The sequence below is a fragment of the Raphanus sativus genome, chromosome 2, assembly GCF_000801105.2.
Source record: "Raphanus sativus cultivar WK10039 chromosome 2, ASM80110v3, whole genome shotgun sequence".
In the NCBI taxonomy this organism is placed as follows: domain Eukaryota; kingdom Viridiplantae; phylum Streptophyta; class Magnoliopsida; order Brassicales; family Brassicaceae; genus Raphanus; species Raphanus sativus.
In genome coordinates, this window is record NC_079512.1 from 23123353 (window position 1) to 23136439 (window position 13087).

The 13087-nt window shown below is 37.6% G+C and overlaps 1 protein-coding gene across 1 annotated transcript; it reads right to left on the reverse strand.

Annotated features, from left to right (window-relative positions):
* Positions 1 to 6449: 6449 nt before the first annotated feature.
* LOC108842900 (cytochrome b561, DM13 and DOMON domain-containing protein At5g54830) lies at positions 6450 to 10338 on the reverse strand. Its single transcript, XM_018615947.2, has 4 exons — positions 10132 to 10338; positions 9692 to 9772; positions 9499 to 9564; positions 6450 to 9417 (listed from the first exon to the last, which is right to left on the reverse strand). Exon 4 carries the CDS (start codon positions 9381 to 9383, stop codon positions 6660 to 6662), a length of 2724 nt encoding a protein of 907 aa, XP_018471449.1. The 5' UTR covers positions 9384 to 9417; positions 9499 to 9564; positions 9692 to 9772; positions 10132 to 10338; the 3' UTR covers positions 6450 to 6659.
* Between the last annotated feature and the right edge of the window lie 2749 nt (positions 10339 to 13087).

A 13087-nucleotide genomic window follows, 5' to 3' on the forward strand; every position in this document is an offset into this window, starting at 1 on the left:
GTAAAGGCTAAGGTAAGTCCTATACTTGATAATTTGGTTTATGAATCTTCTCCCACTGGTATGAGTCACTTGTCTTTGTCAAAGAATGTTAAGACAGGTCGTGAGGTCCAGCAAAATCCGAACTCCACATCCTTGTTTGAATCCAAAGTTCACAAAGAATTATTTCCAAGGAACAAGGAGATTTCAGACCTCAAAGAGGAGGACACATCAAGCCAAGGTAAGTCTTCTGAATTTAAAATTCTGAAAGATCAGACATGTTTTAAATGTCATAAAATAGGACACCTTGCTGAAGCTTGTCCCATTAAACATGTATTGAAAGAAACATCACTAGAAACTGAAACTGAAATTTTTAAAATAAGTGATAGTTTTATTCAATCTGATTTGTTGGTTCCAAATTCTTGTATAATACACTTGTCTTTGTCAAAGGGTATTGTATCAGGAATTAAGGAGCATGAACTTAAGAGAGAAGACCTATTCTACCAGCGTGGTATTGCTAAAGAGGAGGAAGCCATAAGTGAGGCTGGGAGAAATGATTTGTTGCTTGAAGAAGCAAAACCAGTAATCAAAGTATCAAACCAAGGTAAGTGTTTAACATCACCTTTAGATACTGGTTTAAATTTTTATATTCTTGGTACAGGGATACCAGATGAGAGCTCTATGCTTACTGAAGTGCCAAAGGCTGAGCCAGATCATGAGCTCAATCAAAATCCACACCACAAGTGGAAACCAAAATCTGAACGAAGAATTGTTCAAGTTCCAAAATCTGAGGTAAATTTCACTATGGATCAGAAAGCTATTATTATTTCCATGATAAGATTAAAGCACTTGTCTTGTCCAAGGGAAAGTGAAATAGGTACAGGAGACCAAGGTGAGAGCAAGCCAAACAAAGAAATAAAATTTCTTGCTGCCACAGCTGAAAGTAAGGTTCTTTGTTCTTTATTTTCATCAGTTTATAAATTCCTTTACTTTGGTATAATACACTTGTCTTTGCCAAGATGTTTTGACCCAGGTATAAGCAAAGAAAAGGGCATTCCAATTCGAGATGAAGTCTTGCCACAAGATGTCTTAACCATGTTGTCAATAGATGCTGTCCATAAAAGTGATGCTAAACTAGTATCATTTAAATTCAGCAAGGGAAGTTTCTCTGATCTTAAAACATCTATTACACTTAATTATTCAGATATGACTCACTTGTCTTTGCCAGAGAGTTTTGATCCAGGAATAAGACCAGAAAATGATCATATCAACTTAGGTAAAAAGGTGCAAGAAAGGCAGCCACCAATCCAAAGCTGTCCAAAAAAGAATTTAATTCTTCATCATGCTGATGCACCTATGGTAAATTCGACCATATCACATTTTGTTTATGAAACTCCTATATCAGATATAATTCATTTGGTCTTTGCCCAGAATGTTGAGAATTTTTCAGGTTGCAAAGAAGAAAGCTTTAAAGAAATCCCACCGGATACTCTTTTATTGCTTGGAGAATCAGTCCCAAAGATGATCAGAACCATCAACTCCAAAAGTGTGGAGAACCATCAGCTCCAGAAGAGAAGAAATGACAATGTCCAAGCCAGAGGCGTGATCATTTCCCATCTTTTTAAAGAAAAGCCACCAGATGCACAACCCATTACCAAACCAAAATTGTATCAAGGTAAGGTTCTAAACTCCCAAAAGAGAATGAAACCTGACTTGCTCTATTGTGGTGTATCAGGTTATCCAGTTTTGAGGTCAAAACCTTCACAAGGGGGAGGGAATGATGCGGTCATCAAACCAGTGGTCGAACCAGAGATCAACCAACCTGCCCAAACCGGCCACTTTGGAGGTATCAGCGACATAGGTCCAGTCCACGGCGTATATCTCGACAACCAAAAGGAGTTTTGGAGTGAAACAAATTTTAATGGACTCTACACTCAAGAAGGAGTCCAGCCCAATTGGAATTTCCTGAAAATTTTACCGGACCAAGGAGTTATGGATTTTACAAACTGGAGGTTCTCCAGCCCATCCAGTTGCGAGTATCAGACTTTAGAAGATGATTTCAGCCCAACCATGAAGCGGCCCTTTCCAGAATCAATCATGGGTTTCAAGAGGGAATTATTATCTATCCAGAGAGTCCAGAATCAGGCAAATTGATTCATGGAATACCAAGATACAATCAATTTCCCAAAACCGATCAAACCGACATTATTTTGGGAAAGTTGCCAACCAATTCAATTTGGTCCGACCCAAACCTTTCTATGGAATCCAGGAGACACTCTAAACCAACCAGAAGACAAAGAAGACGTCCTTAGCTGCACCAGCACCCAGGAGATCAGGAGGATCATCACTTGCACCAACATTCCATATTTGGCAGCTTTGACACCACAAGCCTTAAATGAGTTTCTTCTTAAAATCTTTCAAGACCAACGGCCATATTACTCATTAAGGACACTCAGAGACACATCAGGAAGACTTCAAGATCATGGCCACCTCCAGAAGCTATCAAGATACAAGTCCTTACAAGTTTCCCATTTGGAAGAAGGCATAAATCAAGCTAAAGGAAGATTACATGGAACCATCAAAGCCTTTGCTTCCAAGACTTTTATTTCAATTTTAATTCTTTCCTTTTATCATTTTATGACTGTTAGAGTCTGTCTTGGTCGAGCCTATAAAGCTCTAGTCTTTGTTTCATTGTAAAACACCCATCTTTGAAAGTAATATGAATTATTCAGTTTTCTAGTTTTCTTAAAACTATTGTTTGAAGTCTTTAGAGTTTGTGAGAAGCAGCTCCAAAGCATCTTGACTTATCAAGACTCCTTTCCATAGTGTCTTGTGGCGTCCTCAATCCATCCATCCTTCCATCCCATTCATTTGCCAAGTTTGAGAGAGTTACACAACCAGCAAGCAAAGCACCATCTCAATCCACTTCAATCATCAACTGATTAGGCTGAGAGTGATACACATCCAGCAGCCTAATTCCATCCTATCCTTTGTTTATTTATCTTGTTTTATTCTTCATATCATTAGCATCTCATTCATATTTCATTTGTTTCTGTTTTGTTTCATAAAAACTCATAAAAACTCATAAAAATCTATCTTCTTTGTTTTCAGGTTGAACCTCAGTTCATCAAGTCTTATAGTCTGATTTCCAGGCTGTATCAGTTGTTTGGAAAATCAAGAAGTTAGATCTTTCTTAGGCCACACAACTAGCGAGAAATAAAACCTGTTAGATTGTTCCCGGATAGTTCATTTTCCCAGATCAAGCACAGAGATATTCATTAGTGTTGTGTGGAATAACCCCTGATAAATTATTATCTGGAAGGAATAATACTACTGGTCTTGTGAAATTGATGTGTGATTATGTGAAAATTGATGTGTCATTATGTGAAGAGAGGCCCCCAGGTAAAATGTTTGTAGAGAGAGGCCCCCAGGTAAAATTCATGATAATTTCCCACTAAGAAGAATCCATGAACAGATTTCCATGAATCGGCCCAGAGCATTACTGGAACCGACCATGATCAGTCTGGCCAAAGGCCTAAGACTTGCCTACTGAACCGGCCAAGCCTAATCCATCATTCCCTCCATAAACACATCCTACTTGACCTCACATAAGCATAGAGAAAGCGTGATCAAGCAAGCAAAGGGGAAGAAAAGATGTAATCACCCAAACCGGCCATAACCTACACGGTTTCATACCGCGGCTACGGTGGGATGGAGTGGATTACACCACTAACCTTGGGCTTGCGCTCAGGAGTGCCCAAACTCTTCTCAACATCCTTATCTTTCTGCCTGGTTTCCATTTCCGATCAAGCCACTTCTTTTCCACGGTTAGAACTCGCCGGAATCACCAAACCACACACGGTTTGCCTTGGCCGCCGATATCTCTCTCTCTCTCTCTCTTTCTATTTAATTCTGTATGAATTTGGGCAGAGGTTCCACTATGTTTCTGATGATGAAAATCGATGTTCCTCACCCTCTATTTATAAAGAAGAGTCCGCAAACTGCCCTTTGGACGAAAGGGTGCGTCCAAATGGGCGAAAGGGGATTGCACCTTCTCGGCCCAACCGCCTATAACTGCTCCTCCAACTGCTCTCCTAGATCAATCTCCACCTTAAGGCACTTTGCCAAGTGCCTGGTTCACACGCCACACACCCTGGTCCCATTGGACTGCATTGCCACCGAACCGGAGCACCAACCGTCCATGACTCGATCTCATCGACCAAGACCCGATAACTCCACCTAGCTGAGATGAGCTGATTGCTAGCTACCCCAGCTGAGTTAGATAGTCTTCCAGCTACTGGAGCTGACTCAAGCTGGAGTGAGCTACACTGAGCTACTTCACACTTGATCTAGCTGGTAGAGCTTGCTTACCGCATCGCCCAACTCCCGGAACACTTGTCCAGCTCCCTTTAACTCGTCTCCTTCCTATTTTGACTAAATCTCAACCTTCTGATGCACTTAACCATTCATTTGGACCATGATACGCTTGTCTTTAGGTCATGTGACTTGACTGATGCGTATCCTCGTACCATGGTCCATCCTGATGGCCTTATATAAGATCGGGGACATGACAAGTCTCCCCCACTGCGGGAATTAATTCTTTTTTGGTTACAAGATCAAATTTCTTTTTTTTTATAACACTGGATTTATTAATTTTGAAACACAAGGTTTGAAAGACGCCACTGTTCCTTGACAATGAAGGAAAAGTGGTGTACAAAACACCAAAACAGATAAAAGAAGGAAAAAATAAAGATAGGGCAGAGACTAAGGGTAAAATGCAGAATACGCAACACTCTCAAACCCACGTCTCAAAACACCACGCTGGCCACACACAGACTTAGGATCCAGCCTTCCGAGCTTCCACTTCCAATAAGTTTCTCAGCCAACAAGGACCACCCAAAGCTATATAAGATTGGTATCAGAGATCTCTAGTTACACTCGCTGCAATTTGCTCAGCGACTTTGTTCCTAAAAATGGTGATCAAATTTCTTTTTAATAAATGCGATAGGTTTTAAAATCTGTTGGTATTTGCATACCTAAATTTGAATATATATTTTTAGATCGGTTGAATCCAATACATGTCAGTCCTTATCTACTGAGGACATATGCCATTTTTTCCTGGCTCCTACGTCCATTACTTCTACGCAAGTGTCCAAGAAGATCTAAATTGCGGTAGAACAAGTTTAATTTACTTATTTTACTTTACCAGATGAACATGTGGTATCTGATGTTTATTCTATATTTTTAGATTCAATTTAAGAGCTACCCAAAATTATGATCATGTATGTTGGAAGTAAATTTCACCTCATTCGAATACTTGATTCAGTATTCTTTGGATTCGTAAAAAGATAATGAGACCATAAAAGTTTAGGATGCATGCCGAGCTCAAGAAATGGCCACACCAAAATGATGTATTGAAACTGTAATATAACGTAGATCAAAACATTGAGAATGACCATAAAAACATTCAATCAAGGACAAGGAGGTGGGGATCGGAAATCATTCTAAGCAATTTTATATCCTCAATATTTACATATGTTTCCTATTTTTAGATATCCTCGATATTTATACACAAATTTTCTACTTGTACTATCAATCAGATACCTCTTTATACGAAATCATCAATTTACATATATTTTTACAAATTTCTTCTTATACAAGACCTCAAACCCCTAAACCTAATTTTCAAAGTGAATTTTGAAATCCATCATTTAGCGCCAGAAGAAAGGAGAACTCAGTAAAAAAAACCTCCAAAGATTCTTACATGAAAACACAGACCACAATGACGCGAGAATACACATCCGGTGCAATAACAAGCAACATGAACACCAACAACCCCCATGGTGGATTATTGCAGCTTAACCCAGACATTACACCATTTTTCTAGATTCCCCAGATCGATTCTGACGGAAACCCAATTATTCAGCCGTCTGAAATACTGCAGCTCGGTCTCGACGGACTCCCACTCAATCCACAAACGCCAATAGGATTACCAGCATCACCATCTGTCAACGTGAAAGCCATGTTGTATCAGGTACCAGCAGATTTGCGATCTGTTTTTTTTTTGCTTAATCGTCCTGGTCAGTAGGAGACAAAATGACAGTAAGCCCTGCAAGGCCTAGAGAAAATCAGTCAAAACCATGCGGAGAAACAAGATCGGATCAACAATTTGCTGGCACAGTCACCAAGAAAGCCACATAATGCAAAGTATAAATCTACACTCTATGAAAATTAAAGGTGAGAACCGGGGCTTCTAGCTCAGTTGGTAAAGAGTTCACAGTTGTGAATTCTGCCACCTGAGTTCGAATCTCGGCCACTGGGGAATTAACATTTCGGCATTGCCAGAGACAGAAGACCGACATGTGGCAACATATTACTAGTCTGAACCACTTCTGTGGGGCCAGATTATCTCTGTATAATTTAAAAAAAAAATAAAGGTGAGATAAGCGATAAGCTAGAGAGAGAAAGGGAAAAAGGCCTTCACAATTGGTTTGTGTAGTATAAATCTCAAATGTGCTCAAAGAGTCAAAGGTATACAAATTCTAATATGCATAGATACAGACCGCTGCATTTATAAAGTATTAAACCGTAAAAGACAAAACTCCTCTTGTTGCTTTCTTTTTTGTTTGTTCGGTAAGAGAAAAAAAAATAAAGGAAAATGATCTGAATAAAGAAAGTTACTATTATTTCAACGGCTCTAACTGAATCTCACTCCTCCTTCCATTTCTACCTTCTTCATCATCTTTATCTCTGAAACCTCCTCTTGAATCTATTAGATCAGTCGAATCATCTTCTTCAACATTCCCCAAGACCCAGTTCCCTCTGCTCAGGTTCCTCGCTCTTCTTCTTCCTCTTTCCCTGTACTCCAAATACACAACGGTCACCACTCCCAGGAACACCCATAACCCAAGTGCCCAGTTAAGCCCGTCTACGTTCTCTGCTCCGTTCCGTTCTCCCAAATGTTTCATTCCCGTGAAGAGCGCAACAACACCAATGACAACAGCGGATTGACCAACGATCGAGTGAGAGTACTCCCAGATTAATCGCTTCGAAGACATTAGCTCTCCTTGAGCAGGTTTCGCCGGCCTTAGCCAGGCGTTCACGGGCTGAGCGCAAGCCAAAACTATGGCTGTGAAACCGAACTTAACGTGGGATGAACTGAAACTGAAACCGTTGAGTTCAGCTACTGCGAAGAGGAGGCCGAGGAAGACAATGGCTAGTCCTGAGCACTGAAGATACATATGAATCTTGAACCAGCCATCGCCTTTGATGTGTTTCAGGTACCTAGCGGATAATATCCCGCCTGGAAGCAAGATTCCCCAAGCGAGGAACATCATAAATCCGTGAACGCCCAAGACCGGTCTGAGGTCTTGCTCCGCTTCTGCTGATCCACGCGTCAACATGACACGGACAGGTCTCTGACTTGTAACCGAGTGCATGTTTCTCTCTGTTAACTGACCATCTGTCCATTTAGCACCCATCGCCCATATCACTTTAAGAGGAGTGGTGGGATCGATCATGTTCTTACACTCGGGTCTGTCTCGATGACTGCAGGAAGGTTTCAAGGGGCGGGTGAACTCCAGCGTGATGATCCCTTCTTCGGATTTGCATCTCACATATGTCATGTTTTCGACTGTGGGTCGAATAGAGGAAGCTGATTCTGCACCAATCCAGTACGTGTTTACATGTCCTGTTCCGTTTCTATCAAACCAACCAACATAAGCATAACTGTTTGCCATCTCGCTGCCGAAACCAATTGCAAGATAGCCACTTTTCTTCTCGCCACGAGCTGCGATCGATATTGAATCACCTACTATGGTCCAAAAGAACTTTACTTGCTGATCATCTAGATTAACACTGTTGTTGTACATATCCGAGAGTCCACCGTCCACAACCTGAACCTTCCAACCCATTTTCTCTTGAAAAATCGAGTGATAATAGAGTTGGTCAGGTGTGTTTCTATTAGGAGCCCAAACGAGCTCTAACGGACTCGACAATACTCCATGAGTTTCTTGCCCACCTGCATAGATCGTCTCGGTTCTGTTCCTTAGAGAAGCATTCCCACCGAGAAAGTCTGAAGTTATGTAGAACGAGACGTCGTGTCCTGCTTCTATTGAAAACTTCACAGGAACACCTCTCTCCACTCTCAGCACCGGTGCTTCTTTCTTGTTGATATACAGAACCTTCGAAGGGTTTGGAGGGTTCGGATAATGCACAGATGGTCCAGCCGTGACAACAAGAGGTGCGTTGGCGTCGGCAATGATCACACCTTGATCATACTTGTTGTCTGCGTCCAGTGGTCCCAGACATTCATCCACATTTTCCGAGAGACTAAGAGAAAAATGCCCGTAGTTTTCCGATTCCACACCGCCGTGATTCTCAGGTAGATAGTAAGGATTGATAACATCTGGTGGTTTTATCACCCCAAGTGCCCAAATAACTGTAAGATTCTCAGTTGCATTCACAGGAAAATCAAACTTGTTATCACTATCATTCAACGGCCTCCTATACCTAACAAACGAAACTCCATCTATCCTATGCCCGTAAACAAGTTTTGTGTTATTCACCGAAGAACCAACTGCATCTGGTCCTTCATACACAGTGTCAGGACAAACCCCAGCGGCAAAACCATCCCTGACATAGCATACACTCGACTTTGTAATGTAGAAATCATCAGCAAAAGGGAAGCCATCCTCTCTAATCCCGGTAATCACAACATCAGCATTCAGCATAAGGTTTGAGGTAGTGTTCGGTTTAGCCCAACCAAACGCCATGTAGTTCAGCAAACCAGTTGTAGCCTCTAGACCAATATCTACATAACCTTCGTCTACATTCAGGGTCCACCTGAGCCTATACTTATCCGAAAGCTTCTTGCAATTATCAAACATGGTAGGAGCCTTTAAGGGCTCACTGTTATTGGTAGCAGCATCTTTACTCTCTGAAGGAGGTGATTCAGATTTCGAAGAAGAAGACGAATCTTGCTCTGTAGCATTGGGGAGCAGAACGTGCCCAAAATCAGAAGCAGTAGGCAAATCCCAAACCGAAACCACTCCTATACTATCCCATGTAACATTATCCAACAAACGGACGACGAAAGACTGGTTATTGAATGTTTGACTAAGCTTCTGATCAGAGATGACGAAGCCACTATCAGTCATGTTCTCGAAATCAGAAGTCATTGCACCCCACCAATGAACATCAGAGCCAGAGAGCATATCGAAACGTGAAACCCTAAAGGAACAATCATCAAGAACGGTGAAAACCCCACGGAGCTGGTGTTGCAACATCCTGAACTCGGACTCGTACCCGACCAAAGAACTCGACTTTGAGCATTTTTGCCCGTTTACAAAGAAGAAGAAGAAACCCAACAGGAGAGACCCAAGAAAAACGGGTCTTTGAACGAACATGGCTGGGGGAAACGTGACTCAACCAAACCCAAATCTGCAAAACACAGCTTATAATCATTAGACAAATGTATTCTCGGAGAAACCAAAAGACTGAAAATTGGAAACAGAAACTTACAGCTCCCAACACGTCGGCTGGCTTACATCAATCGATGCAAACTCACATGAAAGGGGGGGAGGAAAGCTACAAAAAAGGATAAAAAAAAAAAAGCAAATGACAATCTTTCAATAAATAGAGAAGATTGAAACATAGACATATAAAAAAAAGAATGATACTGATAAAAAAAATGGCATATTGGTGTACATTCTACCTGACGTTGAAACCAGTCTCTTGTCAACTAGAAGAGATGTGTGAGTGAATGAGTGCTAAATGCCAAATAATTACTCAGCTCCTGCAAGTGACAAAATGCAGAAGAAGAATATGATTTCCGATGGGAACAGTCATCTAGAGTTCTATTAAACAATAAACAATCCAGAACAGAGGAGCATTAATAGAAAAAAAAAAAAAGACTCCAGAATCTATATAACATGAGATCATAGGCTAGATCTAGTCGAGATGACAAACCCTAACAATCAAAATCAAATCAAGAGATCCAAATCGAAACACGAAATGGATCCCCAAAGAGAATTCAAATTCGGTAACATACAATCAAATCGCGATCTGACATATCAGACCCATCCAGATCACAGTCGCGATCGAAACTCTAGATTTAAACCACAATCAAACGAAATGTGAAGGGAGGAGATTTACCTCGGATTTGCGATAGAGATCTTCGAGGAGAGATCCGTGAGAGAGAGGTTTAGTTTCCTTCCCGCATCAGATTCCAAGGATCCTTCTCGCAAATATGCTTTGGGTCTAATGAGTTTTGCGATTAAAGTTGGTTAAAATATCACTATTGGTTTCTGCGATTTTAATTCTTCCACCATTTCTCCTACTTTAACTTTTAGTACTTACGTGCTGCTGACCAAAAAAAAAAAGTTTAGTTACGTACACATCAATGTTTTTTTTTTTTGTGACAAAATACATATACAGCAAGGTCCTCCTTATTTATCTTTTTACTCAATCTTTACATAAAGGTTATTTTATTGATAACTAACTTCTTTGAATGACACTGATTTACTCTCTTTCTTTTCTTAAATATATATATATTTTTTTGAACTGGCTCTTAAATATATTTGTTTCCATCTAGATAACATGTCAAAACCATCCGTAATCCATTTTCCAATTCAATAATATGTTGAATGTGATGGAGACGTGTTTATTACAAATCTAAATTTTAAAAATGCTAGCTAACGTTTGTTTCCATTAGGCCTGGGAGAAAAAAAACGGAACAAAATAACCGAACCAAAATATCTGAACCATAACCGAACCAAAGACTTTTAAATACCCGAATAATTCCTATATTTCTATATCTAGAAAATTGGAACCGAACCAAAATAAAATCGAGAACCAAACGGGTATTCAAATATATAAAAATATTAATTGTATATACATATAACATAACTAAATATATATTTATAACTAAAAAAATCTTAAAAGAATTGAAAAATATATGAAGATAATTACATTATTATAAAATATCTGAATTAACCGAACTATCCGGATAATTTTATTTAAAATATCCAAAGTAATCTAAAATATCTAAATTTTTTATCCAATCATCATAATTATTTGATATTTTATCCGAACTATCCAAACGATTCAAACTACAAAAAATATTTTTTTATTAAAATATTTTCCAATAACCACTATAAAAATGTTTTTAATATATAAAAAAATACAATACAAACCCAATTTCAAACACCAACATAAATTATGAGTGGGAGACCGATCTGAGTCAGTTTATCCAGTATTTTAGGTACGTATAAAATATTGTTAATTATATGATTATTTATATAATAGTATGTTTAAACTACGATTAATTATATGATGATACTTATATACCTTTATAAATGCGCGGATCAAAGTCTAGTTAAAACTACAACTTATGTCTTTATAAAATATTCTGAAATTAAGAAAAACACATAAAAGATTGAGTTAATTTACATAGAATATTAGTTTTCTATACAAAAATATCCCTAATCTATGTACATGTAACGAGAGAAAATCTTTATTATAAATCTAAGTAGCTATGGCATCTAAAATATTAATACTGAAGTACATTTATCTATGTCCCATTAGTTTTCCACAAATATTATCATTCCATGCCATTGTCATCCAAATACAGTAGTTTAATCATTTAGTTTTAATATAAAAACGTGGCCTAAACTGTTAATTACCCATTATTATTTTGTTTGGGCTTTTTTTTTGACTCACATGGTTCAGACTTCTAAACCAATCGATAGAAATCTCTACAGTACTAAACCAATCAATAGAAATATCTAAATTAAACATCCAAAAGCAATTAGTGTAAATTATTATTCATAATAAAACATATCTACACAAATATATTAACACTAGGGTAAACCCGCCCTACGGGCGGACGGAAAAATAAATTAATAATATAAATTCATTAAAGAATTTAAGTGGAAAAAAAAATTCATAATATTTTCACAGTAATTTTAACTTTATTTTACTATTCATTTTAGAGACTATATATTAATCTAATTATTATATAATTTTAGAATATAATTATATACTTTATTTCAATGTGTTTATGGATTTAAAATTACAGTCAATTGGGTTCAGGGAGTTATAAAGAATAAGTAGACAAATTTATTTGCTATCTCGATTATAAGTTTATTTCATGAAATAAACTATTTTTTATTTTAAAATAGATTTTAAAAAAATTAACGCTTTACACTATGCAAAAGAAAAAACTCATTCATTAAAACTACAAATATTTTCATGTTTATTTGTAAATAGTTTAATTTACAGTTTCGTGTTTCATGTTTAATTTTTATATATAATACGCGAAAATAGTATTGCCGTATAATTTAATAATATGAAAAATGTTGATTTTGTAAATATTTATGCAGTAATCTACTAAAAACTCAATTTTTTATTTACCTAGAGCCGGCCCGTCCTACGGGCGGGATACACTTTATTTGTGATTAGATCAATAATTTTGTATAATTTATGATTTGTGTTTTAGGTTTGTAACTGCAAGTGATTTGTATGATAAAGATTTTTCTTTTGAGTCTTAGGTGAGGAGATATTACATGTGATAAAAGATAATTTGTTTGTTTACCATAATTGTTTCCATATTAAAGAGTTATGGCATTAATATGTTGTGAAGATTTCAATTGGTTTTCATGTTATTTTTTTTTTACAAAAGTTTGATTACATATTCGGTGCAATGTTTGTGGTTTGTAATATTTTGGATTCAGGAGTAGGTCGTAGATAATTATTTTGTGTACATTATAAGAGTAATTATTTTTTAGGTTGAAATCATAATTTCTCGACATGCTATTAGAATGGAAGTTGTGATTATTTGAAGTTGCATTTTTTATTAAATGTAAATGTTATATTGAATGCGAAAAATGTAGTAAAGCAAGGTTAATCAAAATACCAAATCATTAAAACTGAAAAATATAAAGATCATATTAGATAATCAAAATTTAATAAGTTTTTTTACTGGTAAAAGTTCTAGAACATATATATTTTGAAATAGAAAGAGTATTAGATTAGATTAGGGGTGGGTAAAAAACCTGAACCGAACCAAACCGAACCGACCCAACCGAAGTTAAACCGACCCAAACCAAAC

Coding starts and splice junctions, on each gene's coding strand:
- LOC108842900 (XM_018615947.2), bottom strand. CDS start 9,383: ATGTTCGTTCAAAGACCCGTTTTTCTTGGGTCTCTCCTGTTGGGTTTC.